This window comes from Chelonia mydas, chromosome 10, assembly GCF_015237465.2.
Source record: "Chelonia mydas isolate rCheMyd1 chromosome 10, rCheMyd1.pri.v2, whole genome shotgun sequence".
Lineage (NCBI taxonomy): Eukaryota > Metazoa > Chordata > Testudines > Cheloniidae > Chelonia > Chelonia mydas.
Window position 1 is genome coordinate 41,798,543 of NC_051250.2, and position 27,596 is coordinate 41,826,138.

Genomic DNA, 27,596 nt, shown 5'->3' on the forward strand with positions numbered 1-27,596 from the left:
ATTGAAATTTATTTTTCTGGCTAATTAAAAGTTCATATGCCGATTGGTACATTATATGCTGTATATATATTGCAGTTTTAAAAAAATCCATTGCTGTTTTATACACTTGCACTGTAGTTTCTGTTCAAGTAATGTTCTGTACAATCCCTATAGGCAAGGCAAAACCAACAGCAATGTAAGGTGACTGAGGTCATAAAGCCACGCTGCTAATTACTGGAATTCATTCTGCCCATATGTAAATTCAAACAGATTCAAGAGAGGCATACTCAATATTCCTTTTATATAATTAGTGGACAAAGTATTTTTCAATAAAGGAAGTTCACCTATGAGAACAGTGTAGAAAATTGCATTCTATGCATATCAGTTTCTGATCCAAACACAACCACCATAGTCATAAAAGGCACCAACCCGAATATTTAAAAGCTTTGAAGGAAGGATTCCTCAGCATGGATCCGCTGAGACAACAATATTCAGATAACCTAGTTCTAGGCAAGAAATCTTCCAGACTTTCAGGCAAACTGTCTGTATAGATCACCTGTATAAGAAACCAGCAAACAAAAGCAATTCCCAGGATGACAACTGCGGAACACTACAAGAAAGACTGGAGAAGGTCCCTTCCCAAAACAAGTGTCTGATCTGTTTCAAGAGAAGCAAGCTAATTGGCATTCTCTGATATATTCAGTGAGAGTACAGAGATGGTTCTTCAGTTATTGCCACTCTACCACATCACAGTACCTTTGGTAGCGGTTAAAAAAAAAACATCAGGAGAGGTAAGTCATCTCCCTCAAGCTACTGGAAATAGAGGGTGTAAGAGACCCACCCTAACCATTCCTCAGCTCCTTTCAATTTCCACAGAACCACACTTGTATACTTTGCCATAAAGGGAGCAGCACAGTCCAATCTTGTTCTCTACCCACTAGAAATCAGGTTCTATACCCAACTCTGACACTGTTTCTCTGTGACATTTTGGGCAAGTCACTTTACCTTTGCTTCAGTTTCCCCAACTGTAAAACTGAGATAATGGATAAGGACACCAGGCAATAACCATACAATTACGATTAAGGTATTTTAGTGTATGCTGTCTCAGATTAGCTGCAACTGAATTTTAAAGAGATTGTTTGTTTTTCTAACACTCCCCAACTAGGTCATCGCTAGGCCTCCAGTCGCCAAAACAGAAGTGCTGGAACACAAGTGAGTGAGAGGCATCAGGAGGGAGCAGCAGGATAAAAGGGGGAGCTGGGAGAAAGATTGGGGCAGTAGGGTAGCCAGGGGAGATCCAGAAGAGCAGGGGTTGACTCCCTGAAGAGCCCATACTGTCCCCTGTGACTGACTCCTGCTCCCTGCAGGGAGGGCTCCACTGTCCAGGCAGCTCTGCTACCCATCTCCAGACATAGCCCAACTACTACCCCCATGCTGTCCTGACTGCAACACCAGCTTCCTCCATGCTGACCCAACACCAAGCACCCCCTGCTGGCTCAGATGATGCTATGCAGCTGGGGAGAGGAAAGAGCCATCTGACCCAGGATTGACAGAAGTACCGGAATGCCATTCTGGCTCCCCCACCAAAAAAAAAACTGCTGTAATGGCATTCACAAGCAAGCATTCTCATAGAATATCAGGGTTGGAAGGGACCTCAGGAGGTCATCTAGTCCAACCCCCTGCTCAAAGCAGGGCCAAACCCCAATTTTTGCCCCAGACCCCTAAATGGCCCCCTCAAGGATTGAACTCACAACCCTGGGTTTAGCAGGCCATGTTGGCATGACTTGAGAGCTGAGTGTCCCTAGAGGATTGAGTTAAGTTTGCTTGGGTGCCTTATGTGTGTGTTTGGATTTCTTTTACATTGAGTTGAAATTTAATTCTGAATTTCCTTGGTTCGTAATGATTGTTGCAAATTTTTTTTTGAAAGTGTAATGTTTTCAACCCATAAATTATTAGAGTCAGCCTAACTTGAATACCTGGAAAGATACTAGAACAAGCTATCAATCTGTAAGCATCTAAAGGATAATAGGATTATAGGGACTAGCCAACATGGATTTGTCAAGAATAAATCAAGACAAATCTACTTAATTTCATTCTTTGAAGCCCAAGCCCTGCAGCCTTGGTGACGTTGGGCGACGGGGCTTGGGCTTCCCCTACCCTGCCCAGGGTGGTGGGGCTCGAGCAGGTCAGGCTTCAGTCCCACCTCCTGGGCTCATGTAGTAATTTTTGTTGTCAGAAGGGGGTAGCAATGCAATGAAGTTTTAGAGCCCCTGATCTATAACAACAACTACATGCATCAGACAAAGTCGGTATTCACCCACGAAAGCTTATGCTCCAGTACATCTGTTGTCTATAAGGTGCCACAGTACTCTTTGCCGCTTTAACAATTATATACAATCATTAAACTCTGGGGGCAATGCTGCTACATTGTTTGTGTACCCCATGAGTACCCTTCTGGAGAAACTAAAAGCAGCAAACTGAATCTATATATTCTGGTTACCAGTTACAGGTGTATGGGAGCAGTATTCACTGGTTCTTCGTTTTCCATCCTTTAACTCAAGCTTGAGGGGCTGTCAGCTGCAAAGTGCTTAGTAATAGAGAATCTTCTGGCCTGTCACGAGATTGACACTATTTGGTCTCCAAGAAAGGAATCTAGATTCCTTTCTTATAAGTAGGCTAACAATCAGAGGCTGTGACATTGTTAGCTACTATCTTCATGGAAAATATAACAGCCGTTTATGTGAAATCTGACAGATCAGCAGTTCTCAACAAGGAGTCCGGGGGCCACAAGCAGGTTTCAGGGGGTCCGCTAAGCAGGGCCAGCACAAGACTCACTGGGGCCAAAGGCAGAAAGCATCCGGGTCTGAAGCCAAAGCCTGAGCAACTTAGCTTTGCAGGACTCCTGTGGCGTGGGGCCCCGGGCAATTGCCCTGCTTGCTACTCCCTAGTGCCAGCCCTGGCTTTTATATGCAGAAAAACAGTCGTTGTGGCACAAGTGGGCCTTAGAGTTTTTAATAGCATGTTGGGAGGGCCTCAGAAAGAAAAAGTTGAGAACCCCAGTGACAGATGTAGAGGCCTTGCCAACTACTTCATCTCACAGTGACGATGTTACAGTCAGTTAGTTTAAAGTTGCAAGTGATAGTAAACTTCCTGATGAAACCTAGAAGGCCCCACTTTTACCAACACTTCAACAACCATCCACACTGAGAACTTCAGTAGCCACCCACACTTCATGGATCTTCAAAGAATTAGAGAAAAAATGGACTGCATCTCAAACTGGGCTTCTACAAATTATCTACGTCTTTTGCATAACCCTAAGAAGTCAGCCACCTTTTTTCTCCTCACACGATGGAAGAAAGGCTATTCTTCTGACCTCAGCTGGATCACCTCAGCACAGTTCTAACCATTACCAGCCTCTTGCAGAGTTTTTTGAAACTTCCCTCAAAACCAGCACTGTCCCATTCTCACTTGAACAGGAGTGATGATCCCCATAACCACCACTATCCCTAGATTTCAATGGAACTATAGGAAAGCAGACTGGAAAAATACTCAGAGGTGACCAATGAGTATATACTATGAATACCACATAATGCCTCTGTAGAAGATGTTTATATTCACTTTCATCTTCAAAAGAGTCAAATCCATCCCACATTGCTATCAAAAAAGTCTTACATACCTTGTCTACACGAGGAATGTGCGTAACTTTTGAAGCAGTATGAAGAATCTAGTGACTCAGATTGCAAACCACCTCACTGACAACCTCATTGCACATCACAGGGAATGCAGAGATTAAATTACATCAAATATGGACATGAGAAGGTCTAGCAGGAAAATGTGTTAACTCATAAGGAAGCTTGGAGCAGAAGAGAATCTACCACCCATACATCAGTGTAAAATATCCACCAACAGCATTGCCACACACCTGATTAACATGACAAAAGCCAGAGTTAGCCCTTTGAGGAATCAGTAAATAGGGAATGGTGCAGAGACAGACTGGCCCCACCTCTGAATGAGGAAGGTATATTCCAGCCTTTCCTCAACGACGAGATGGAGGAAGCACTGAATCGCATGAAAGCATAAAAAGCAGATGGCCTTGATGAGATTTCACCAGAAATACTACTATACTTTATTTTGGTAAGAAGAGCATAAAATGGACTGTAAAATTTTCATAGCCAGTGTCATTCAACAGAATGAGACACATGAAATATGGAGGAAAGCTAGGGTGACAGCTATATCAAAAACAGGAAAAAGACCACTCTCTTCTAACTACCTACCATCTGACTTCACTTCTGAGCTATGCTTACAAACTTTTGAGAAGACTAATTCTGCAAAGAATCATACCCACAGTAGAGCACTCTCAGCAATGACAGGCAGACTTCAGACCTATTAGGAGCACTTGCGATCACATCTTTGCTCTTACCACCTATATAGAAAATGGTTTTCAACAGGAACAGACAGCAGCTGTTTCTCTTGACTTCACAGCCTTATATGATGCATCTGGAATACTAGCCTACTGATCACAATGTCAAAGATATCACCTTGATGGGTCGTATGGTTACAAAAATTCAAAATAGACAACTCCAAGCAATGCTAGGGAATAAACTGACCCAGAAGAACAGACTGCCTCAGGGGTATGCTCTGACTCCAACTTTTTTTTTTTTTTTAAACATAGTTGCAAATTATCTGCCTGCAACAATTTCAAGGTATTCATGTATGCAGATGACAGACTTCAAAAAGATTGAGGACAACCTGAACACATATGGCAGTAGTGGATACTGCAAGAAGTGGAGACTTAAGCCAAGTAGTGTCTCAAAGACAGAGTCATCATTCTCCCACTTAAGTCACCCACTGCTCTACAAGAGCTCAACATCTTGGATGGAGAAAAACTGGTAAATAACACAAAACCAGGATATTTAAGAGTAACTCTAGCATGCACACTTACCTACAGGGTGGATAAAAATCAGATTTTTTTTTATTTAAATCGGATTTTTTTGATAAAATGCTTTTTGAGGGAAAAAAGCAGTCTAAAGATAGAATTTATAATCCCTATTAAAACTAATTCTATAGTATGAGACTATATATTCATGTAATGTTTAAGAAAAGTTTTGTAAGCGAGTTCCAAGAGTTCATGGATTAGGGGGGACCCAATCTTATGGGGTTTCAGGGGCTTCTGTATAGATTTAGGTTAATCTTTCTATCTACCCAATGGGACTCAGTGATCAGTCTAGAAGATACCAGAGATACTTAGTTTTCCAGTTCTCAAACTGTGGATTTGTCCCTCCAGAGATAACATGCTTGTTAACAAAAATGTTTTAAAATAAATAAATATATAGAGGTGAGAAACAACAGACCTCAACCCTATTGTCCCTCTGCAAATTTGTGTACACAGAGTCAATCCCTTACCTCTCTCTAAAATGCAAAGTTTCAAAAAGTTCAATGAATAGAAGATTGTTGGGGGCAAAATAGATCTGGACAAGGAGAAGTCTGGAGATCAATGTGAGAAGGGAGGGACAGGCAGTAGAAACAAAAGTAAAACACTTTGAGCAGCATATTCCAGAAGCCTTGAGGTAGCCTTCATTGATTTGAGATCTACCATACCATTCTCTCACTAGTAAGGAAAACCTATAATGGCAGCAGGCCATAAAAGAGACCCAGTTTGGGAATATTTTAATGAAGTGTCTCTACCTGTGGGTAAGACAGGCATGCGTGCAAAGTGCAAACAGTGCAACAAAGAAATGCAAGGTCTGGTCGCCCTAATGAAACAACATCATGAGAAGTATTCCTTCTGAATGAGATAATGAAAGGAATATATCTGAACATGCAGGATCTTCAGGTTAGTAAACTTTTTTATTTCATACTTCTTTCCTAAGGACTGCCTGTCTTCCTTCTGGACTATTCCTGAATTCTCATGTTTGAGCAAAAAATATGGTTGTTTACTCTATGGTACTTATTTTAGATGCAGTTTTGATAAATAAATAGCTGAAATATGCAGATCTTCCTTTTACAATTTCACCTTTAAAGTAGTACTGAGTGTCAGTGAATGCAAGGAGTAATACTAAATTAGCAGTATGGTAATAATTATTAAATAACTGCATTGACTTATTTTGTTCAGGAGAATCCATCCTCAACATAAAGGATTCTGAAGACTATCCACCTTCAAGATCACCATTTCTTCTATGGTTTCAGAGTTATCTGCCAATGATAGTGTTTCAGTCACATCATGTATGTCACATAGCCACAGTGTATCACCTGTAGCAAAAAGAAAAAAAACTCCATCATCCAGAAACAACCATAGATAAGTTTGTGATAAGAACCAGCAGATCATAAAAGAGGTAATTGATGAAAAAATTGCCCGTTTTTTTTATGCAACAAACTCTCCTTTCCATATGATTGAGAACCCACACTTCAATTACATGGTTCAGTGATTAAGACCAGAATACAGTCCACCCAACAGAGCAGATGTCGCAGGCAAATTGCTGGCTATGAAAGTGTATGAAAGAAATTGAGCAGTGTGCAAAAGGTGAAGAGGGTGAAATTATTAACCTCCGTCTCGATGGGTGGAACAATGTCAACCGTGATCCTGTTGTATGTGCTCGTGTGACAACAGAAGAAGGGAATGTCTTCTTCCTTACAGAAACAATTGATACATCAGGAAATGGACACACAGCAGAATACTTATAAGAAGTAGCAGTAAAAGCTACAAAGAGAAAGGTTGAACACATGCTGAGTACCCTGAAGCCTATTTCTGTAGCCTTGAACAAAATGCAGGGAAATAGCTGTTTTATTGCTGATGCTGCTGAAATTTGGAAGGAACTGAGTGAGATCTTAAGAAGAGAAATTTGCAATGACAGAGTTAAATTACAAGCATTAAAAAAAAGAATGGACAAGCATTATCTCCATCTCATTTTCTGGCCATCATCATCATCATCATCATCAATACTCGGTACCAGGGTCAAACTTTAACTGCTGAAGAAGAGTTAGCTAGCTATGACATGGACCTCCAGCAATCATCCCTCCATAATGTCAACTATAATAAACTTCAGAGCTAAGGGTGAAGCATTCACAAAATATATGTTTGCTGATGATGTTTTAAAGAAAGTCCCACCAGTGAACTGGAGGAAGAACTTGGATTTAGAGACTGTTGAAGTGATAATCTCACTTTTAACAGCAGTAGCTTCTTCTGTGAGTGTAGAAAGAATATTTTCTTCTTTTGGAATAATTCATTCCAAATTGAGAAATCGTTTGGGACCTGAAAAAGCAGGAAAGCTTGTTTTTTCTTTTCTAGATTATGAACAAATGAAGGTGAAGATGACTGAGTTAGCTGCAGAAGCCAATATTTTAAGTTTCTCATGTTGATCTGGCTGACAGTTGATTTAATTTTTTTTTTAATATTTCATTTAACTAGTTTAGTTAAAAACAATTTTAAAAAACTTGAATGTTTAACTAAATTCAAAAATTCAGATGCTTGTTTTGTTCAAATATTATGTTGAAGAAAAGAAATCCAGAATACATAACGTTGTTCTAGTTAAATAAAACCATTTAAATGTCTGTCTGGTGGTGATCTCCTCCTAATACAGCATGGCAAGAAAATCCTCCAAATATTAACGATTAACCTGTTGAATTGGAGATAGTTTACCTCCCAGTGACTTCATAAATATCTGCTTCAATTACCTTTGGTAAATGAAATAACCAAGCAATCATTCATTTTCTGATATAACTATAAAACCAGTCTGAAAAGTTTTAAAAATAAATCACTTAAAAATGTATAGCATGTACTTTCTAAAAATGAAACGTACACCTATCTCTGAGTTGTGAAGAATATGTATGAAATATGTTATAACAACCAAAAAGAATGCACTTTTGATTTAAAAAAAATGACTAGTGATTTAAATCCATCTGATTTAAATCAAATCCACCCTGCTTACCTAACTTGGTGGGTATCACCTCACCAAAGCAACTCATAGGAGGCCATTTTGGCTCTTAATCTTAAGTAAGCTTCCAGACTCAACTTGAGAAGCTAAAGCACACACACAGAGCACAGCAGAGCTTGGAGCTAGCGCTCCGCTATTCAGTTGGAGAATACTGTGCTCCTGTGTGGTTAAATTCTTCCCATACAAAGTTCATGGATGTACAGCTGAATCAAATCATATGAACAGGAATCATGTGACCAACAAACACCAAGTATCTACCAGTCCTCTCTAATATCCCACCTTCTAACACAAAGAATCTCCTTGATGAAATGCAAGAGATGCAATAACTGCAACTTTTCAAAAGATATATGTGAAGCGTGTCACCACTGACTCAGCAGCCGACAACCAATCTGGACTATTATCCACCATTTCTCCAGCAAATGCTGCCATATTGTGCCAAGCCAAACTGGAAGAAGCTGCTCCCCGTTGGAAACTCCTCTTTTATTACTCAGCCTGATGAGACACTCCCTGGCTTCAAGCTGCCACACTCTCTCTCATGCAAACTTAACCATTTCAGGTGTGAGATGAGGAGTGTGTCAAATGATCACACCTGGGTACTCAGGAACAGACCTCTATATACCCATGATGTGGTTGAGACATTGCACACCTACTGAATGGCTGCTCCTCTCATGCTAGTCTAGTAGGACGACTTTCCAGACTCCACACTGCTGACCTCGAGGTTACTGAACAGCTAAAATGTGTGATGCCCATCTAAGCCAGTGGTGGGAAACCTGCGGCCCGTGAGGGTAACCCACTGGTGGGCCGCCAGACAGTTTACATTTGCACGGCCGCCCACGGCTCCCAGTGGCCGCAGCTCATCATTTCCAGCCAATGGGAGCTGCAGGAAGCAGTAACCAGCACGTCCCTCTGGCCCACGCCACTTCCCGCAGCACCCATTGGCCGGGAACAGCGAACCGTGGCCACTGGGAGCTGCAGGCAGCCGTTCAAATATAAACCAACTGTCTGGCGGCCTGCCAGCAGATTACCCTGATGGGCCACGTACGGCCCACAGGCCACAGGTTGCCCACCACTCATCTAAGCCCTTTTTTACTTATACATCTGTTTGATCTCCCTCCTTTACATTTTAAAACTTTTTTTTCATATTTATTGTACCAATTGTGGATTCATGAATACCCTAGTTACAAAAAAAATTTCTTCAAAACTAGCCTACACACAGGATTTAAGTTAGTAACTATATACAAAGTTTGAATAATGTGTTATTCCATTATTAAGATGGGGCAAAACAGGACTGGCAAGTATTGTTTCTTAAACACCCTTTTAATTTTTTTTGTTTTTTTTTTAAAACCTGAAACTGAAGTACTTGGAAATTGACAGAAAGTTAATTCTGTTTTCAAAGAGTGTGATTTAAGAGTGAAGAGTATATATGGTGTTCTTTGATCTTTGAAGACGTTGATACCCTGCTTAAAATGCAAATCTGAACTCAGCCTTAACTATGGAGAAGAGACCAATGCCTGAACAACAAGGTTCTCACAGAATGGAAAAACAGGATAGATTACTGCATATGTGTAGGCAATGTGGTCAGGTAACTTTAGTTATAGTTAATTAATGGTCTTCTCTTACAAATGAATATCTCCATTGAATTAAACCTAGGCTGCAGTGATTGGTCTCAGAAGGAGAACTGCAACACACTACTTTGGGAAAACAGCACTTCAATCTTTAGAAGTCATACTGTAGTTCCCACCAGCACTATATAATTCACATTGACTTGGATCAGAGCAAGCCCTAACCACCTAGGATTTTCAAGCATCCCAGTGATGCCAGGATACAATCAGATCATTCTTTCACTGTGTTTGATGAATGAAAAAATGCTCTTGCTTGCATCTTCAAAGCTTCCAAAAATGAACTACTCACAGCCTGGGGTGAAAACCTTTTCAACTTCAGATCCAGCTTGTTTACATCCAGTGTCTCCAGGATGGACCTACAACTCAAGATTTCAAATCCAAGAAGCTCTGTTTGAAGGAGTAGAGGTTACTCATCTTGTGCAGCAACTGGAGTTCTTCGAGATGTGTCCCCCACAGGGTGCTCCAATTTAGATGGCTGTTTGCCCCTGCACCTTTGATCAGAGATTTTTGGTTGTAGTGCCTGTTCTGCCCACACATGCGACCTATGCATCCTCGTGCCCTGAACCGAGGCTACATAAGGCTTCGTGGGTGAACTGCCCTCAGTTTCTTCTCTACCACAGAGACTACGAAGGCAGCTCTGAAGTAGAGGGGAGGAGGAAGGTAGTGGAGCACCTACAGACAGACACATCTTGAAGAACTCCAGTTATTGCACAAGGTAAATAACCTCTTCAAGTAGTATGTCCCTGTGGGTGCTCCACTTTTAAGTTATTCCCTAGCAACAACACGTAAAGGAGGTGGGAGTTTCAGAAGAGAGTCCATCACTGAAGAAAGTTGTGTTCCCTAATGCCACATCTGATCTTGCAACATGAATTACGGCACAAAGGTCAGAAAACATTTGCACAGAGGATCATGTTGCAGCCCTGCAGTTTTCAGCAACTGGAATGTCACTGAGTAGAGCTCCAGACTGACTGCATACTCTACTAGATTGCAGTCTCTCTTAGAAAAGGTGTAACCTCAGCAAAAGCATAGTACGCAATAACAGATCCATTTAGAAAGTCTCTGAGTGGAGACAGGTCTAAGGGAGAGTCTATCTGTAATAGAAAAAAAAAAATTTAGGTGTCTTCCTGAATGGCCAAATCCTGTCCAAATAAAAGGTTAATTCCCTCTTAACATCTAGTGTATGAAAAGCCAACTCTTGTGTAGATGGATGAGGTTTCGTGGGGTGGGGATGGGGGGGAGGGAAGAGAGAGAAGGTGGTGAACAGTTTGGTTGATATGAAATTCAGAGGACAAGAATTTTTGATGAGATCTTAAAAAGATTACTTTGTTCTCCCAAAGAAAAGGGAAGGTTTGTCATTTGAGCCCCATCTACCCAACCCTTCGAGCAAAGTGATGTGCACCAAGGCCATCTTCACAGACAGATGTAATGAACACATAATCAATGGCTCAAAGGGTTATTTTATGAGACGGTCAAGAACCAGATTGAGATCCCAAAGTGCAGGGACTCTACTCTGAGGAAAAAGATTGATAAATCCTTCTAGAAATCTCACTGTGGTCAGATGAACAAGTACTGAGAAACCTTCTATTGGCACAAGGAAAGCTGTTATTGCCGCTAAACAAACCTCGAAGGAACAAACCTCATAGAAAGGCCTGAAAATTTTTAATTCCACCAAGTAATCCAAGATTGAGGAAAGACAAGTGGACAGGAGAAAAATGGCACCGCTTAGTCAAAAGGCTCTCTCTTCTCCATTTCTGAAGGTAAGTATGTCTAATAGATTCCTTTCTGCTATTTAACAGTATCTTTGTACTTCCGATGAACATGTGGTCTCTATTCCTGAGAACCACTGAGGAACAAAGCTTGTAGTTGCAGGATGTTCAGATTGGGGTAAAGCATCTAACCCCCATCCTGAGACAACAGTTGACATTTGATCGGGACCCATCACAGAGGGCAAGAGGTGAGTCTGATGAGATAAGGGAACCAAACTTGTCTTGGCCAAGATGGTGCAATCAAAATGAATGGCTTGGTCCTGTCTGATCTTGATAAGGACCTTTAAGAGCAATGGAGTTGGAGGATATATTTAGAAAAGACCCTTTGTCCATGTAATGAAGAAAGCATCTCCTAGAGATTGGGGATTGAGCCCCACCCTAGAACAGAATTTTCTGCACTTTGTGTTGGCTGCCCTGGAAAAAGTTCAGCCTCTGGAAAATACCCAAGCTAGGAATACTTTGTCAAGGACTCAAGGGTTCAACTACCATTGTCTGCTCAGGTCGCCCACCACAGTGTTTTTTATACCTAGGAGGCAAGAAACCAACATGGCTATCTGACTGATTATGCATCAATTCCAAAGCTTCAATCACTTCAGTGCAGAGTGAGGGGAATGTGCGCTGACCTGACAATTAATATAATACATGCAAGCTATGTTATCTGCCATGATCTTGATAGACTTGCTTTTGAGTAGAGGAAGAAAGTGGAGGCAAGCATTTTGGACCACCCTTAATTCCAACACATTGATGTGCAAACATTGTTCCTGTTATGACCATTTGCCTTGGACCGTGAAAGGACCCAGATGTGCTCCCCATTCCAAGAGGGAAGCATCCAATGTTAATAGGACTGTAGGAGGATTCTGGTTGAACAGGATTCCTGTACACACTTTGGATGGATCCATCCACCAGGTGAGTGACTATAGGACCTGACTGGGTACAGATACCTACTTGTTGGGTACATAAGCAGTCCCAAGACTTCTCTGGAGACATCAAAGATGTAACCTGGTAGCTCCCCATGTTTCCCAGCAGCTGCAGACATGTCCTTACTGGAAGTTGAGGACTACACTGCACTCTTTGTATAAGGTTCTTTAGCACAAGAAACTTATCTGCTCATTATTGAATCCAGAAGCGCTCTTTTAAAGAGAATTCATTGTGTAGGGAGTAAAGATATGTAAGCCTAGATTTAGGATTAGTGAAGCTGTTGTTTGAACTGCCAACTATATCTCCTTACATGATGAACCCTTGAGGAGCCAGTCATCAAGGTAAGGAAGGACAGTTATTCTTAGACAATATAAGTAAGCAGCTATGACTGCTATGATTTTTGAGAACATCCTAGGGGCGGATGTAGGACCCAGTGCTGGTAACAGAAAGTGAAACAAAGAAATCTTCTATGAAAAGGATGAATCACTACATGAAAGTAAGCATCTTGAGGTCAAGGGTTGCAAACCACGCCCCTAATTCCAGGGAGGGAATTAGAGCAGCAAGGGACACCATTCTGAATTTCAGTTGTCTGACATGTTTGTTCAATAGTCTGAGATCTAGTATCAGCCTCCAATCCCTATTTTTCTTTGCTATCGGAAGATATCTTGAATAGACCCCTTTTTACCTGAGTTTAAGTAGGACTGGCTCCATGGCTCCTAAACTTAGGAATGATGAGATCTCCTGTATCATCAATTGCTTGTTGGAGAAGTCTGAAAAGGGATGGGGAAGGAGGCTAGAAGGGTAGGGTGGAGGAAAGTTGAATAGCACAACCCGACATAATGGCCTGCAATACCCATTTGTCTGATGGTATAGCCTCCCATGGTTGATGAATGAGAGGTGGTGTGCAAATTGAGGAAAGGGCAGTTGTGTCATGTAACTGATAAAACCTGGTCGTTGGGTGGTCTGGACTCTTGACCAAACCATCAAAACTGGCACTTGGACAATGTTGAAGGCTGGGATGAAGCAGCTGAGGTAGCTGCAGGCTTTTTCTTTGAAAACCTCTTACCCAGTGGCTCTGGTGGCCTAAGGAAGGTGGAAAATTGGGCAAGGCAGGATCTTTGTGCCAACTGAAACCTACTAAACTTAATTTTATGTGCAGGTATGCACATCTCTAATGACCTCAACATTGCCCTAGAATCCTGTAGGATATGAAGCAAGTTGTCCATAGAAACTGTGAAAAGCTTCTGGCCATCAAAAGGCAAGTCTTCCAGAGTCAACTGTACTTCCTGTGGAAACCCAGACAACTGAAGCCAGGAAGACCACCTCATCACTACCACAATGGAAATAGACCTGGCTGCAGCGTCCACTGCATAGAGTAAAGACTGTGGTGAAGTTTTTGCCAAAAAGTGACCCTCCTTTATAATGGCACTAAACTGTTCTCGATGTTCCTGTGGCAAATGGTCAATAAAAGCATTACATTTCTTGTAATTCAGGTTGCCATATTTTGACATCAGTGCCTTATCCTCACCTTAAAAAGTGTTGTTGACAAAGAGCTCTTATGACCAAACAGGTCCAGACTTTTTTGGTCCTTTATTATAAGGGATGGCTTTGGGGTATGCTGCAGCCTCTTTCATGGACTACATTCATGACCAGACATTTTGATGTTGGATGAGAAAATAATTCAGAATCCCTGGTCATGATGCAGTATGTTTATTTGTTTTTTTAAAAAAATCAGCCCTCTTGCATGGGGGTCGTGGGGGAATTGTCAGAGTTTGCCAAATGGATTTGGCTGGCTCCATGAGGGCTTCATTAACTGGCAGTATGCAGCAAGCGCAGAGGTGCCAGGGTTATGAATTGCCAAGCCTAGTGGTGCTGGGGCTCAGCCATGGCAAGCCTTGGCACAAATTAAGCACTGCTCCTTCCTTATACTTGGAGTGGGAAGCTCTCGGAACTGGCAGTGCAGTTCTTGACTACGGTACCAATAAGTGTTGGAGTCCAGGATTTTGGAGCTGTTTTTCCCTTGGAAGCTCTCAGTGAATGTGGTCTAGATCAGTGCTACTCAAAGTGGTGATCCATGGACCGGTGCCAATCCGCGAGCCATCAGCTGCTGGTCTGCACGCACATTGGAAAAAAAAAATTGCCGGTCCCACACATCAGATAGCTTGAGAAGCACTGGTCTAGATGATGACAGGGCGTTAGCAGCCGTGGAGGGACCCAGTATGGGGGGTTCATTGTACCCAGGGCCAAAGCCAGTTTTAAGACTTGCTCCATCATTAATAGACAATACTTCATTTCCCTGGTTTTATAGGATCTTCCCTTCAAAGAACAGATTTTACACTTGCTGGGAAAGTGAGAGTCTCCTAAGCAATGAATGCAGTGGGAGCGCCTGTTACTAACAGGGATTGCTTCTCAACAAGAGCAGCACCCTTTAATTCCCAGGGAGCCCAGCATTCCTGGGAAGAAATAGTTGTTCAAGCCCCTCAACAGGAGAAAAAATGAAAAAAGCCCGTGTGTGTGAAAAGAAAAAGAAAAACTTTCCAACTATAAGGTACTAAAAACCTACACCTAAGAACCAACTATAAAGCTAAAACACTAGTAAAAAGGAAAACAGGTACACAGCAAACTGGAACACGCTAGACTCGTCTCTGGCCAAAGGTGCTTGAGAAGGAACTGAGGGCGGTTCACAAGCGTAGCCCCATATAGCCTTGGTACAGGGCTTTAGGTTGTGTAGGGTGCTTGTGCAGATAGGATGGGGACTGCTACCAAAAATCTCCAATCACGATGAGCACCTAAAGTGGAGCACCCACAGGGACACCACAAGGGAAAAAAAAAAAAAAAACCACCTCTTCTTGTTGACTCATAGGAACCACACTGGCAGACTGAAGAATCTGAATCTACATTCAACAGTAGAACCAAAACAGACAGCTCAGAACAAGTGGCCACAAAGCCTTCTTAGTTAAGAACAATATGAGCCTTTCCTTCCAACTGCATCTGAAAAAAAATCAGCCTAAAAACCACAACCTTAAAACAAATACCCATCAACCAGCCACGGGCATCAATCACAGAGGATTTGCCATTACTTGTCTCATTTCTTGAAATTTGGCCACTTGTCAAAGAATACTATAGGCAAAAACCAGAAGTTAGTGACTACAAAGAGCCCAAAACTGCAAAAGAAAAAGAGGCAAAAAAGGACCCAAAAAGTCACCCATCAAATATCCACACTGGCCATAAACAACCCACACAATAAAACCTAAATTAATAAGATACTTTATTCTCTAAAAAGAAAACAAGCAAATGTTTTTGTACAACATAAATAGAACGTGAAGTTTCTATGGCCAGTCCAGTCTGCAGAAAAGAGGGAGCTGTGGGAAAGTTATGGGGGAGGCCTTTCAAACTCAGTTTCTAGAAGAATAAATGTATTAGTATCTTATGTAAAACACAGAAGGTAATTGTTCCATTCTGTTCGGCATTGCTGAGCACTATATCCAGTTCTGGCTGCTACATTTTAAGAAAGATGTGGACAAATTGGAGAGAGTCCAAGGAGAGTAACACAAATGCTAAAAGGTTTAAAAAACAACCTCTGAGGAAAAGTTGAAAGACATGGACATATTTAGCCTAAAAAAAGAGAAGGCTGAGTGGGGACATAACAGTCTTCGAATATATAAACTGTTATTATAGAAAGGAAACCAACCAATTGTTCTCCTTGTCCACTGAGGTTAGGACAAGAAATAATAAAGGAGGTTACAGAAGTTGGGAGGTATCTTCTTCAGGTATTCAGGGTTTCAAAGAATGAATCAGAAGATGATATAAAGAGGACTCTGGGGTACATTCTGAGGAAGGAAGAACCTATGCAGACGGGACGGATTCCATCTTAATGAAAGAGGAACCAAGCCCTGCCAAATTACATTAATAAAGTTTTTAGGAATTGTTTAACATAGGATTTGGGGGAAACACTGAAATTTGCCAAGGATCACTCAGGCTGGACAAAGACATCTGTTAAAGATGTCAGCAACACGAAGGTATCTCTGTATCAAGTAAAGGACAGAACAGAAGTTACAGCTGAACAGGGGCAGGGCAGGGACAGGTCAAGATCACACAGATAACTGCTGTTAAATCAACAAGATGTCACATTAAAGTAATAGCCAGATACAAAAATAAAAGTTATGTCTGTATATACAAGTGTAAAAAGTTTGAAAGCAACAATAAATGAACCTGAATGTATGGAAATGGACAGTCCTTAACATAAGAGATATCACTGAAACATGGTGGGAAAAAATAAGTGGGATACTGTAATACTTGGCTATACACTATATAAAAAGGGCAAATTAGGTTGAAGATGTGGAAGAGTAGTATATATCTAAGATTCCTCAAAATATGGTCGAGTAAATTCTCTGAATGGAGAGGACCATGCAGTTAAATCTATAAGGATAAAAATCTCAGATTATAAGATTAAAAATATGCAAGCAGAGTTATAAAACCAACATCCATATAAGGAAAAAAGACAGAGTACACAAAACAGATCAAAGAGGCAAAGTCTTATAAAATCATAATAATGGGAAAATTCAATAGTCAAATATCAAAATGTGATATGGCTTAGAGAAGCCAAAAAAGCTCCAAAGTAAAAACAAAGAAATTAAAATCTTAAAATTAGGTATAGATGCTATTTAAGAAAAACTATAATAATTTTAAAAGTCATGCATATTTTTGAATAAAAAAAAGCAAAAAGTAAACTAGTACGACTAAATAGCACGGTTCAAAGAGGTTATTCGAGCCAAGCAGATATCCTTCTGGAAATGGAAATCCAACCGTAGTGAAACCAATAACAGCAGCATTATGTAAAAAGGAAATTGGAAGGGCTAAGAAGGAACCTGAAGACCAAATCAAAAGGTATCAAGAACAAAAAAACACTCTTGAAATATATCAGAAGCAGGAAGTTAAAAGAAATAGTAGGCTTCTGAACCACCATGGTATAAAGTTAGAAATTAAGATAGATAAGAAAATTGCTGAAAAACTAAGTGGTTTCTTTATGTCAGTCTTCACCACAGAGGATGTGAGGGGGATACCTACTCAGACAGTCTTTTGTGGTAATAAACAGGTGCCACTGGAAATTGCTGTTTCAAAAGAAGGGACGCAGAAACAAACTGATATATTAAAAAGAAATAAGTCATCTGATCCAGAGAGGATACACCCAAGAGTTCCAATTGAATTTAAGAAAGAAATGGCTGGGCTGCTCTCAAAAAATATGCAATCAGCTATTATACCAGAGGACTGGAAGAGTAGCAAATGTTGTACCTATACTAAAAAAGGCAACAGGAATGATACAGGGAATTACAAATCAACAAGACATACTTCTGTATGGGGTCAACTGGATGAAATGATAATTAAAAATATCATAGATCATCAATGATAGCGTCTGACTCCACTACTTACAAAGTTAACTCATAACTCTAGTTTTTTCAATGGGTCAGTAAAGTAGTAGTTAATGGAGAACCCACTGAAAATTTATCTGGACTTACAAGAAGCCTTTGACAAAATTCCTGAACAAGAGGCTACTAAAGAAACTAAGTAGTCATGGTGGGAAAGGCAAAGTACTATCCTGGATCAGAAACAGAGAAAACAGTAGGAATAAGTAGTCAATTTTTGTCTTGCCACAAAGTTAAGTGTAGTGCCACAAGGTTCCAAACTGGGCCTAGTGCCATTTATTTATTAATTAATTCAAAAAGGGAAATGAGCATTGAGATGGCAATATCTGCAGATTACAAAATCATTTAGGTTAGCCAAGACTGGAGGACACTGAGGGACAGAAGGACCTAACCAACTGAATGGGCAACACAGACAATATGATAGGAGATGGAAATTCACTGTTGATACATGCAAAGTAACGCACACTGAAGGGGAAAAAACAAAAAAAAACCAAAGCACTAACCATATCTTACTGGGTTCTAAATTAGCTTACTAACTCAGAAGAAAGACCTGAGCATCTCTGTGGACAGCCCAACAAAGACCTCTACTCAATGTGCAGTTGTGGTCAAAAAAGTAAACAACGTTAGGAGGCATAAAGAAATTGGATAGAGAGCACAGGCACTATTACGAAGCCAACATAAAATGAATGGTATACCTTTACTCCCAGTACTGTGTTCACTTCTGGTCAACACATGGAATGTAGCTAAAAAGGACAGACAATGAAAATTATTGGGGCATTAAAATACTATATGAATTGAGGTTAAAAAGACTGGGACTGGTCACCTAGCGAGAGGGTGAAAGAGAGAGAACATGATAGACATATACAAAAAATAGTATACAAAAGGCAGATCAGGCACTTCTATTCATCTGCTCATAATGCAAAAACATGACTTGCCGTTCAGTGCAGACAAGCCCTACAAAAGAAAAAAATCAGATAGGAAAGGTGGTTGCAAATGTTAAGGTTTCTTCTAAGTAATCAGAAAAAAAAACAAGGTTTTTCTACCTCTTCCATCACACACTTCTGCATTATAAAGATAGTTTTTTCACAACTAACAGCGGTTGAAGATCCGAGTATAAAAGGTGTCTGAAAACCACTTCTTTGATGGTTCAGAGTCTGAGGGATCTAAAAGCTTTGACACAGTAGCCATAGGCTTAGAAATTCTAGAAGACACATCCTTGCACCACTTCTGACACAGTGAGTAAATATATTTCGTAACCATTTTGGTCACAAAGGAGAAGTATGGATTCTGAAATTCACTGCAGAAAGAAAAAAAAGAATCAGAGAATAGGAGAGAGGCTGGAATACAGAGTCCTCAGCATTAAAAACTTTGGACACAATTCCTGGTGCTGCTGAGTGTAACTCTGGTAACTGGACTAGCCTAGCCTCTGTGTTCCAGACTGGTGTACCAAAACTGCTGAAGTATATCAGCTGGACATTTTAAGAACACTCAGAGTTTTAAAAAAAAAAAAAAATCTACATTTATCTTTAAGAAGTAAAATGGGAAAACAAGTTACAGCAGAAAGACTAATAAGATTGGTCATGATTCATGAACAGTAAACTGATTGTGCACCAATTTTTCATCAAGACTTACATTCACAAATTGTATTTAGAAAAGAATGTACTTTGTCTTAAATAGATGTGTACGTAAGAGAGAGAGAGACCCCAAAAAGCACAAAATATTTATATAACAGCTTGTAGATCACACTTAAATTAGCTTTCTAGGACAAACAAAAGATTTGCAGGAAGAGGAATCAATGAACTAGTCAGCAGCATAGTCAAACTGTGGAAACAATCTTAAGCCAAGGAGAAAGCCTCGAAGTTGGCCTTAAAAAAGGTTTAATAAATCCAACAACAAGAACTGCCACTTTTTTTTTTTCAGTTTATAAAGAAATGGAGGAAATTTGTGATGTTAGTGACAGCCTCTATGATTTCCCCCCACCCCCGATAATAAAAAACACATGAATTAACTTTCCAAATATTACAACGTGTCACATTTCACTGCGCAGAATGGATTTACTATACTGCGACAAATGATAATGTTTAGGCTCTCACATTGACACCATGCCTATTTGGTGATACCTGCTACATATGTTTTCCCTTCCCTTGAAGTAACTATTGTGTAGAGCAACTGATCTGACAAGTGAATTTTTTCAGGTATTAATAAAGCATCTCAAAATAAAACCTCAGGAATAAGTATGCAACTTCTATTAGCAAGAACTATAAAAATATAACATGTTCACTTCTAAAGTCTGTTGTTACCTCCACTGTAACCATAACACCCAGGATTCACCCCCAATTTGAGGCACTGTAATCTTCCTAAAAAGTCTTGTCTCATACTGTTCTCCAAAAAGTGTAGATTTCTAATGAGTCTGATTTCTTCCTGTCAGAACATCACAACACCGCAATGGTCTTAAACAATGCTAAGAATACTCACCAAACAAAAAAATAAAATAAAATAGCATTGGAGAATGTATGAAAAAGGAATTGGTTTACTCCTGGGGGAAGCATGCCCAGAATTTATGTCCGCTGCAGATTTCTTTGTTTCCCCACAGAAAAATTACTTTCTGACAGGGAAGCAAAGGGAAACCATGTCATGCAAACCATCCACCCACCCCAGCAGGATGTTTCAGGTGCCATGGGGAGAGAGCTGCACAGTGATCTCCCACCTCCATGCAGCCAGTGGCCTGTGCTCCCCAATTCCATGCTGGAACCTCCACATTTGTTTGACATATAAACTTAGCAGAATTTCACAGAATTTTAAAATATTGTGTGAAGAATTTTAATTTTTTTGACACAGAATGCCCTCAGGAGTAATTTGTTGTATGAATCCAAGTGTCACTCAGCTTCACAACTTGCAACCATTCAAGAAAGCACTTTTGTATCATAAAAGAAATTGTCAGCAGCATGTAAATTTGTATTAGAAACAATGGTGATTTAATTTTCCAATTGGATTTTTATGAGGAAATCATTAAAAATAATTTACACTACAAAACATATTTAATATAGTCACAGTATTCTATGTATAATCCATGGATTTTATAGCAGTTGGAATTACCAAATACAGTATTCCAGGGGCTTAAGTACCTTCATGCAAGAATTTAGTGTAAATTGCTAATGTTTGGAGAGAGGGAATGTAATGTTAATTTCTACCCACTGAATTTCTAACAGGCATTGGAGTATCTGTTCTCCAGCAGGGCGCTTTGAATTTAAGAGTATCATGGCATTGCAGTAACACACTTTCTTAAAGGGCACTTACAACACTGGTAAAAAGTTCAAAGGACCCTATAATGCAACTATGTGCACATACACACAAATTTATTTTTTTAACTACATGGAATTATTCAGGTTACCATCTTCAACAGGCAGCTTAGTGACTTAATTGGAGCACTAGCAATCAATAGACAACCAGTAGTATGGTTGATTTCTCAAATTCTCTCATAGCACTGTAATATTTATTCTATGGCTTTAAGAATTCTTTTGGCTCTTTTATTTGGCATTTTTGAGAGACACTAGGAAGGTGAGATAATATTTATTGATCTATTTTAGTATGATAAAAAGATATGGACAGGCAGTATATCTCCCCATTCACAACACAAATAGGTTATTAAAGATTTAGTGAACACAGGCTACTAATTTTAAATTTAATCTCTAAAATTTGTATTGTAAGAACAACCAGTTTGACATTTAGTGACAGTATTTTCTAATCATACTTTGGGCATGTCATAGCCTACTTTTAACATGTCACATTTAACTACTAGATTTATTACTATCATATTACCATGCACCACATTAAATGTTTGTTGTAGTTAAGAAATAGACAAACAAATCAATCTGGTTATTACACCACTAATAAATAAGTTTTGGGATTTCTCCTGTACATCACCACCAAAAGAAAAGCCTACTATTGCATTTTATTAGAGTACATCATTGATTTTTGCCTTTTCTCCATATATATCAGTCTCATTAGGCTTGCTGGGGAGGGAGAGGGGTGAGGGTAACATTAGGGCAACTATGAAAGAAAATATGCAAGAAAATATTTGTTACTATTTACAAGTGAAGCCATTAAGGAGCAAGGTAACCAATATTTAGCAGAGTAGATGAATGTCTAGAGAAAACGGATAACAAATCAAAAAACACTGGTACTGCAATGATGGGAGATTGTGAAAAGAAAGCAATTTTAAAAATGTATCATTTTTGCAGCTAATTAGACACATAAGAAATAGTGCTCTTGATCCTGCAACCAGTTGAGTTCTAATCTTGCAGCCACTGAAATCAAGAGGAGGTTGGACATTAATTTCAGTGGAAGCACAATCAAGCCTACTTTCATTTCATTAACCTCTCTAAGCCAGAACCCAGATTCCTCACAAGAAACTAATATAATTATTAGATAATGGCAACAATTTCATTACTCTTTCCCCTCTCTCACATGGATTACAAAGTGTGAAAATGAAAACAAATCCTTATACATTTTTAGAAAAAAAGATCATAACTGCATATCCTTCATGAAGTTGAGGATTTCTAAAACGCTAAAATTGATGTCTATACTGCAACTCCTGTTTTCTGTCCCAAAGTGACTTATAGGCTACAATTTGGAAGTTATGTATTGTTACATAAATGAGAAATGTATTTGCTAAAAGAACATGTTAATACTGTTCTTTATGTAATTTTCTTGAACACACCCATCTTGTTCCATTTCCATGCACCCTCATTGCTTCCTTCTGCTGTATTGCTGACTAAGAGGAAAGCATGCATTAAATATTTTTTGAAAATCTCATGCAGATAGAAAGCCATAAAAAATTGAGCTACCTGAATATTATTTTTAAAAAAGAACAAGATGCCTGAGCTGTGTTTAGATTTCTCTGAGGACACTGGCATAATTTTATCTTCTCTTTCAAAGTAAATAAATTAATGGTTTCTCATTAAGATACGTAATGATATATGTGATGATATCCATCGAAGTCATATTTATCATGCACCTTTGTCCTCCTCACCTACACTCAAGACGAACTCAGCTCCACCAGATCTAACAATACAAGCCTCTGAACAACTTTCAAAGACCCAACATTTATAAAACGTTCAAACAAAAGTGTGGCATCTCTCCCCCACTTCCCCATATTACACTGCCCTGGCAATAATCACTCCTAAAATAGAACAGTGACAAAGGTTTGATCTCTTGAAAACCACCAGGATACTTTATAGCCAAGAATAACCAAGTGTGTATTATATTATTTTGAGAGAGAGAGAGAGAGAGAGAGAGAAGCCAAGAAAGCTATTTTAAAATGAAAATGACAATATTTTCTGCATACTTCCAGTTTGTGAAAAATGCATACTACACGTAGGTATATGCATAAACTGATCAAATCTGTGTAAATTCATACATTAGTTTACTTTAATAATGTCATCATTAGTCCACAACCATTTAATTGAAACAGGACCTACAACAACAAAATAAATCTAAGAATGCTAAAATGTGAAGTAACAAGGTAATATCACTGCAAAAGTGAGACTGAAAGAAACAAACCACCTACTTACAACTTAGATATGTAGCAATGTACTGCCTTCCCCTCGAGATAACAAAAAATTACAAACTTTACATAAAGCACTTCCTAGAAAGATTCTACATAATACTCTTGTAACGGACTCCATTCACTTTGCTCTTTTAACAACCATGGCTGAAGAGTTAGAAAAACTTACAGTACAGAAGACTAAACTAAACCAACCAGCTGCTAGTAACTATGCTGTATTCCTGTTGCATAAAGTCCAGATAGAGAGACTATTGAGGTCATTCTTTATTCACAAAGAAAAAACGTCAAGGTGGCCTTTCACTGCATTCTATTTATGGGCACTTATGCAAATGCCAAAACAAAACATATTGCATACAGCTTAGGAGGAGTTATTTTCAATCAAGTCAAATTATATGCTGAACATTCAATATACATGTATGAGAAGTAACAGATTTATTATGCAGGTGGTATTGGCGGCTTGTGATATACAGGAGGTCCGACTAGATGATCTGGTGGTCCCTTCTGGCCTTAAACTCTACGACAGAGGTCGGCAACCTATGGCACACATGCTGAAAGCAGCATGCAAGCTGATTTTCAGTGGCACTCACACTGCCCAGGTCCTGGCCACCGGTCCAGTGGCCTTTGCATTTTAATTTAATTTTAAATTAAGTTTCTTAAACATTTTAAAAACCTTATTTACTTTATCTACAACAATAGTTTAGTTATAAACTTATAGAAAGAGACCTTCTAAAAACGTTAAAATGTATTGTGGGCACGCAAAACCTTAAATTAGAGTGAATAAATGAAGATTTGGCACACCACTTCTGAAAGGTTGCCAATCCTTGCTCTACGACATTGGTAGTGTCCTGTGTTTATAATTATTTTGCAAGTTAAATATATACAAAAATTCTTAATGAAACAATAAGAGATTTGCACAAGATCACCCAAGCAAACTCATGATCTTATAACTATAAATAAATGTCGACCTCCCCACCCCTATCTGTTTCTGTTTTTGTCTTCCCTTGCCATTTCATGTCTAACCTCTTTGGGTCAGAGACCTAGATATATTTGACTTAAATCAAACACCATATTTTTGGAATTTAATAATGATTGCATAAATAGTTAAGACAAGAGGAATTAGGTTGAAAATGGTGACTTGAGACATTAATACTCTTACCCACAGTAAAGAAAGGGTAAACTAATAATTTAAACAGTTAACTTTGTAAAAGTATAAAAAACAATCAAAGGGCATGGGGCTTCTTGTCCCTCTAGCCCAGTGGTTCTCAAACTTTTGTACTGGTGACCCCTTTCACATAGCAAGCCTCTGACTGCAATCCCCTTTATAAATTAAAAACAAATATATTTATCACCATTATAAATGCTGGACGCAAACCGGGATTTGGTGTGGAGGCTGACAGGTCACGACCCCCCATGTAATAACCTCACAACCCCCTGAAGGGCCCCGACCCCCAGTTTGAGAACCCCTGCTCTAGCCACTATGGCTCCTGTTAACATTAAAGGGAGTTACATAGTGCAACAGTGTAAAGAATAAACCTGTCAATTTTAATAGTTATAGTATGTATTAGGAATTAGGACCCTACAGTAACCATATGGTGGAATTCACTCTTGGGGCTCTGCTGCAGTGTTCGCTCTCTCTCGCTCTTTTTTTTTTTTTTTTAAATGGCACCTGAGCACCCAGCGCGTACATTATATTTTATATACTAGAGGAACAGAATATTTGTTTTCCCAAGTGCAGTTGTCCAATATCATTCCAAGGCATGTAATAACTGCAAAAACAATCTGAAGTTTAAAATCTTATATGCCAGTGCTAAGAGGTAAAAGTGGCATGAGCAATCTTTGTAGATCACCACTAATTGGTCATTTTCAGAGTGGTGACACAATTCTAGCCCTATTTCTTCCCATCCAGAGACAAAAAGATAGTATTGTATTTTTTTTTTCCAGATCATTTTTTAAAGAAAAATCACCTAATTGGCTCCAGGCCACAGCCTCAAGCCAACTTCCAGAGAATCTTCTTCTGGTTCCAACATATATAGCATGTTTTTAGTACTCTCTCTTTGTGGATCCCTTCCCACTTCACTACATCTTTCGCTACCATATCCCATTTTAACATTCTTTTCATAAGGTACAGGCCATACTTCGGACTTAGAACTTACAAAACTTGCATTTAGTAAAGACAAACACTCTATCATGTAAATATCAGCCACCAGACATACACATTTTATAGCAATAGCAGGACCCACACTGACAACCCCCATGCCAAGTTCCTGCCCAATGTGATTTGAAACAGCCATACTATACCATGTAATAGCAGAGCTTATTCAGTCAATTCTATGAAGAAACTCCACTGCCTGATCAATAATTTCTTTTTCAAACAAAACCTCAACACAACCACTATCTTTAAAATGTGAAAAATGCAAAAGCTACAATATATTTCCAATCAAAACTTAAAATTATTCCTTGGCACTAGAAACCAGATTTTTTTCAGCATGAATTCAAATGCCAACAAAGGGACAAAAGTGTTTTTTTTCCCCTTTTTTAGCAAAAGCTTTGCAAACTAAGCAGCTTACACTATTAAAGACTTAATAAGCATTCTATAACATATTTAACAGATTTGACATTCTTTGTAAGATTTAGAAAACACTAATTCATATATCACATTTCAACTGGATATGATTTAATTTTTTAAACCCCTGAAAATCAGGATTCATAATGGAAACACTAAGATCATGAACTGTAAAAATTTGACAAGTGTGACTATTACAATAATTGAAATGCTGCAAAACCATTAATTTAAAGTCTTGTATGCCTGCCAATCCCTGTGTTAAAAAGGCAAAAGTGGCATGAGCAACATAGAAGATCATTAGTGGTCACTTTAAGCAGCAACACAATCTACCCCTATTTCTTCCCAACCAACACAAAAATATGGTACTTTTTTTCTATAATTTTTAAATAAAAAATTACTTATTGGCTCTCATTTACCCAACTGGCTCACCCCCTCCGCAGGTCGTCATCTTTCGGCTGGAAAGCAGTCCCTGCTGAAATCAGCAAGCAGGTCTGGTCTCGCAGCTCAGCCAGGGCCCGATTCTGCTCTCACTGATTTCAACAGTAGTTTTCCCATAGACTTCAATGAGAGCAGGAAACGGAGGTCCTTGGTGAAGCGCACTGGGAAGGCCGAGGGAAATGGGACCCAGGCGCCTCCTGTGCCTCTCCCTGCACCGAGAAGTGGCAGGGATAACTCAACTGAGGGAGGCATGCAGTGGCCTCTACTGGTGCATGTAAGGTGCCCAAGGCTGCCCCGCTCTCACAAGTGGAACGGACCTGCCCAGCGCTGGGGAAAGGCGCCTGCAAATGCCCAGCGCGAACCAACAGCCCTGACCTTTCCCAAGCCGCGGGGCTACTGTTCCCCGCCCTCTGCGACCCGCCAGCCCGGCGGGCGGCATCGGCCCCTTCCCCCCGGCGCAGCGGTCACCCCGGGTAGCCCCTGCGCGCCGCGCCAGGCCACTACTGCAGCCACCTCCAGCGACCGCGGTCGCAACCTCCGCGCGGCGCGGAGCCCCTCAGCCCGCCAGCTCCCCGGCCACACCGCCCTCGCGCGCTGCCACGGGGGCTCGCCCGGCTCCTAACCTGCGGGGCTCTGCGAGCTGCTCCTGGCGGCGGCGGCGGCCGGGTCCGGCTGCCCTAGGAACAGGGCGATCCAGAGGGAGCCGAGGAGCCGCCTGGCTCCCCGCGCCGCCATCGCTCCGCGCCCCGAGCCCGGCAGCCGGGCACCCAACAGCAGCAGCTGCCCCTCCCCCGGGGGCTTCTCCGGCCGGACTGGGTCCGCTCGCCCTTGGCCAGGCGCTGCCGCTGCGGCGGCCTGAGGAAGGGGCTGCCCTGGTCGGGCTCCGGCGGCGAGCGCCGTCCGCGCAGAGAGGCCGGGGTGGGGAGTCACTCCATCGCGGGCCGGTCCCAGCGCCAGGCGTCGCGTCTCCAGCACACAGCGACAGGGACACTCGCCACGCTCCGCCCCCAACCACCGCCGCCCGTGCGCATGCGCCACACGCACGCCTCTTCTACCGTACCCCTCCCAGCGGGAGGCAACGCGCTCCTCTGACGGCCAACCGTCGGGGGCGCGCGCGGAGCACTACCTTCCCCCGCCCTCGCAGAGAATCCCACACTGCTCCTGGAGAGACAGAAAACGCGGGGCGGGACGACAGGGAAACCCGGAGCGGGACTCTCGAGGGGATGGCGTCGTGGGCTCCTGCGGGAGCCGCTCCTAGCTGGGCACAGGCACCGGGCAGGGCTGTGGGGGGTCACGGGGCCCTGCTGGTGCAGGAACAGCGCCTACACCCACACTGACCCCCTATCTCCCCTCATGCTACACCCCTCCCTCCCCCTGCTCCTCTGTACTC

The 27,596-nt window shown here is 40.8% G+C and overlaps 1 protein-coding gene across 32 annotated transcripts in view; it reads right to left on the bottom strand.

The window, feature by feature from the left end:
• The window catches only part of NEO1 (neogenin 1), a 498,185-nt gene extending 470,944 nt beyond the window's left edge, over positions 1–27,241 (bottom strand). For 14 of the 32 annotated variants that reach the window (XM_043523420.1, XM_043523419.1, XM_043523418.1 and 11 more), the window contains exon 1: positions 26,830–27,228. In XM_043523420.1, coding sequence (XP_043379355.1) covers positions 26,830–26,941 — 112 coding nt within the window. In that variant the 5' untranslated portion in view covers positions 26,942–27,228. Of the gene's footprint in view, positions 1–26,829 lie in introns of all 32 variants that reach the window. The other 18 variants (XM_043523408.1, XM_037911827.2, XM_037911826.2 and 15 more) reach the window with 5 other exon arrangements.
• Between the last annotated feature and the right edge of the window lie 355 nt (positions 27,242–27,596).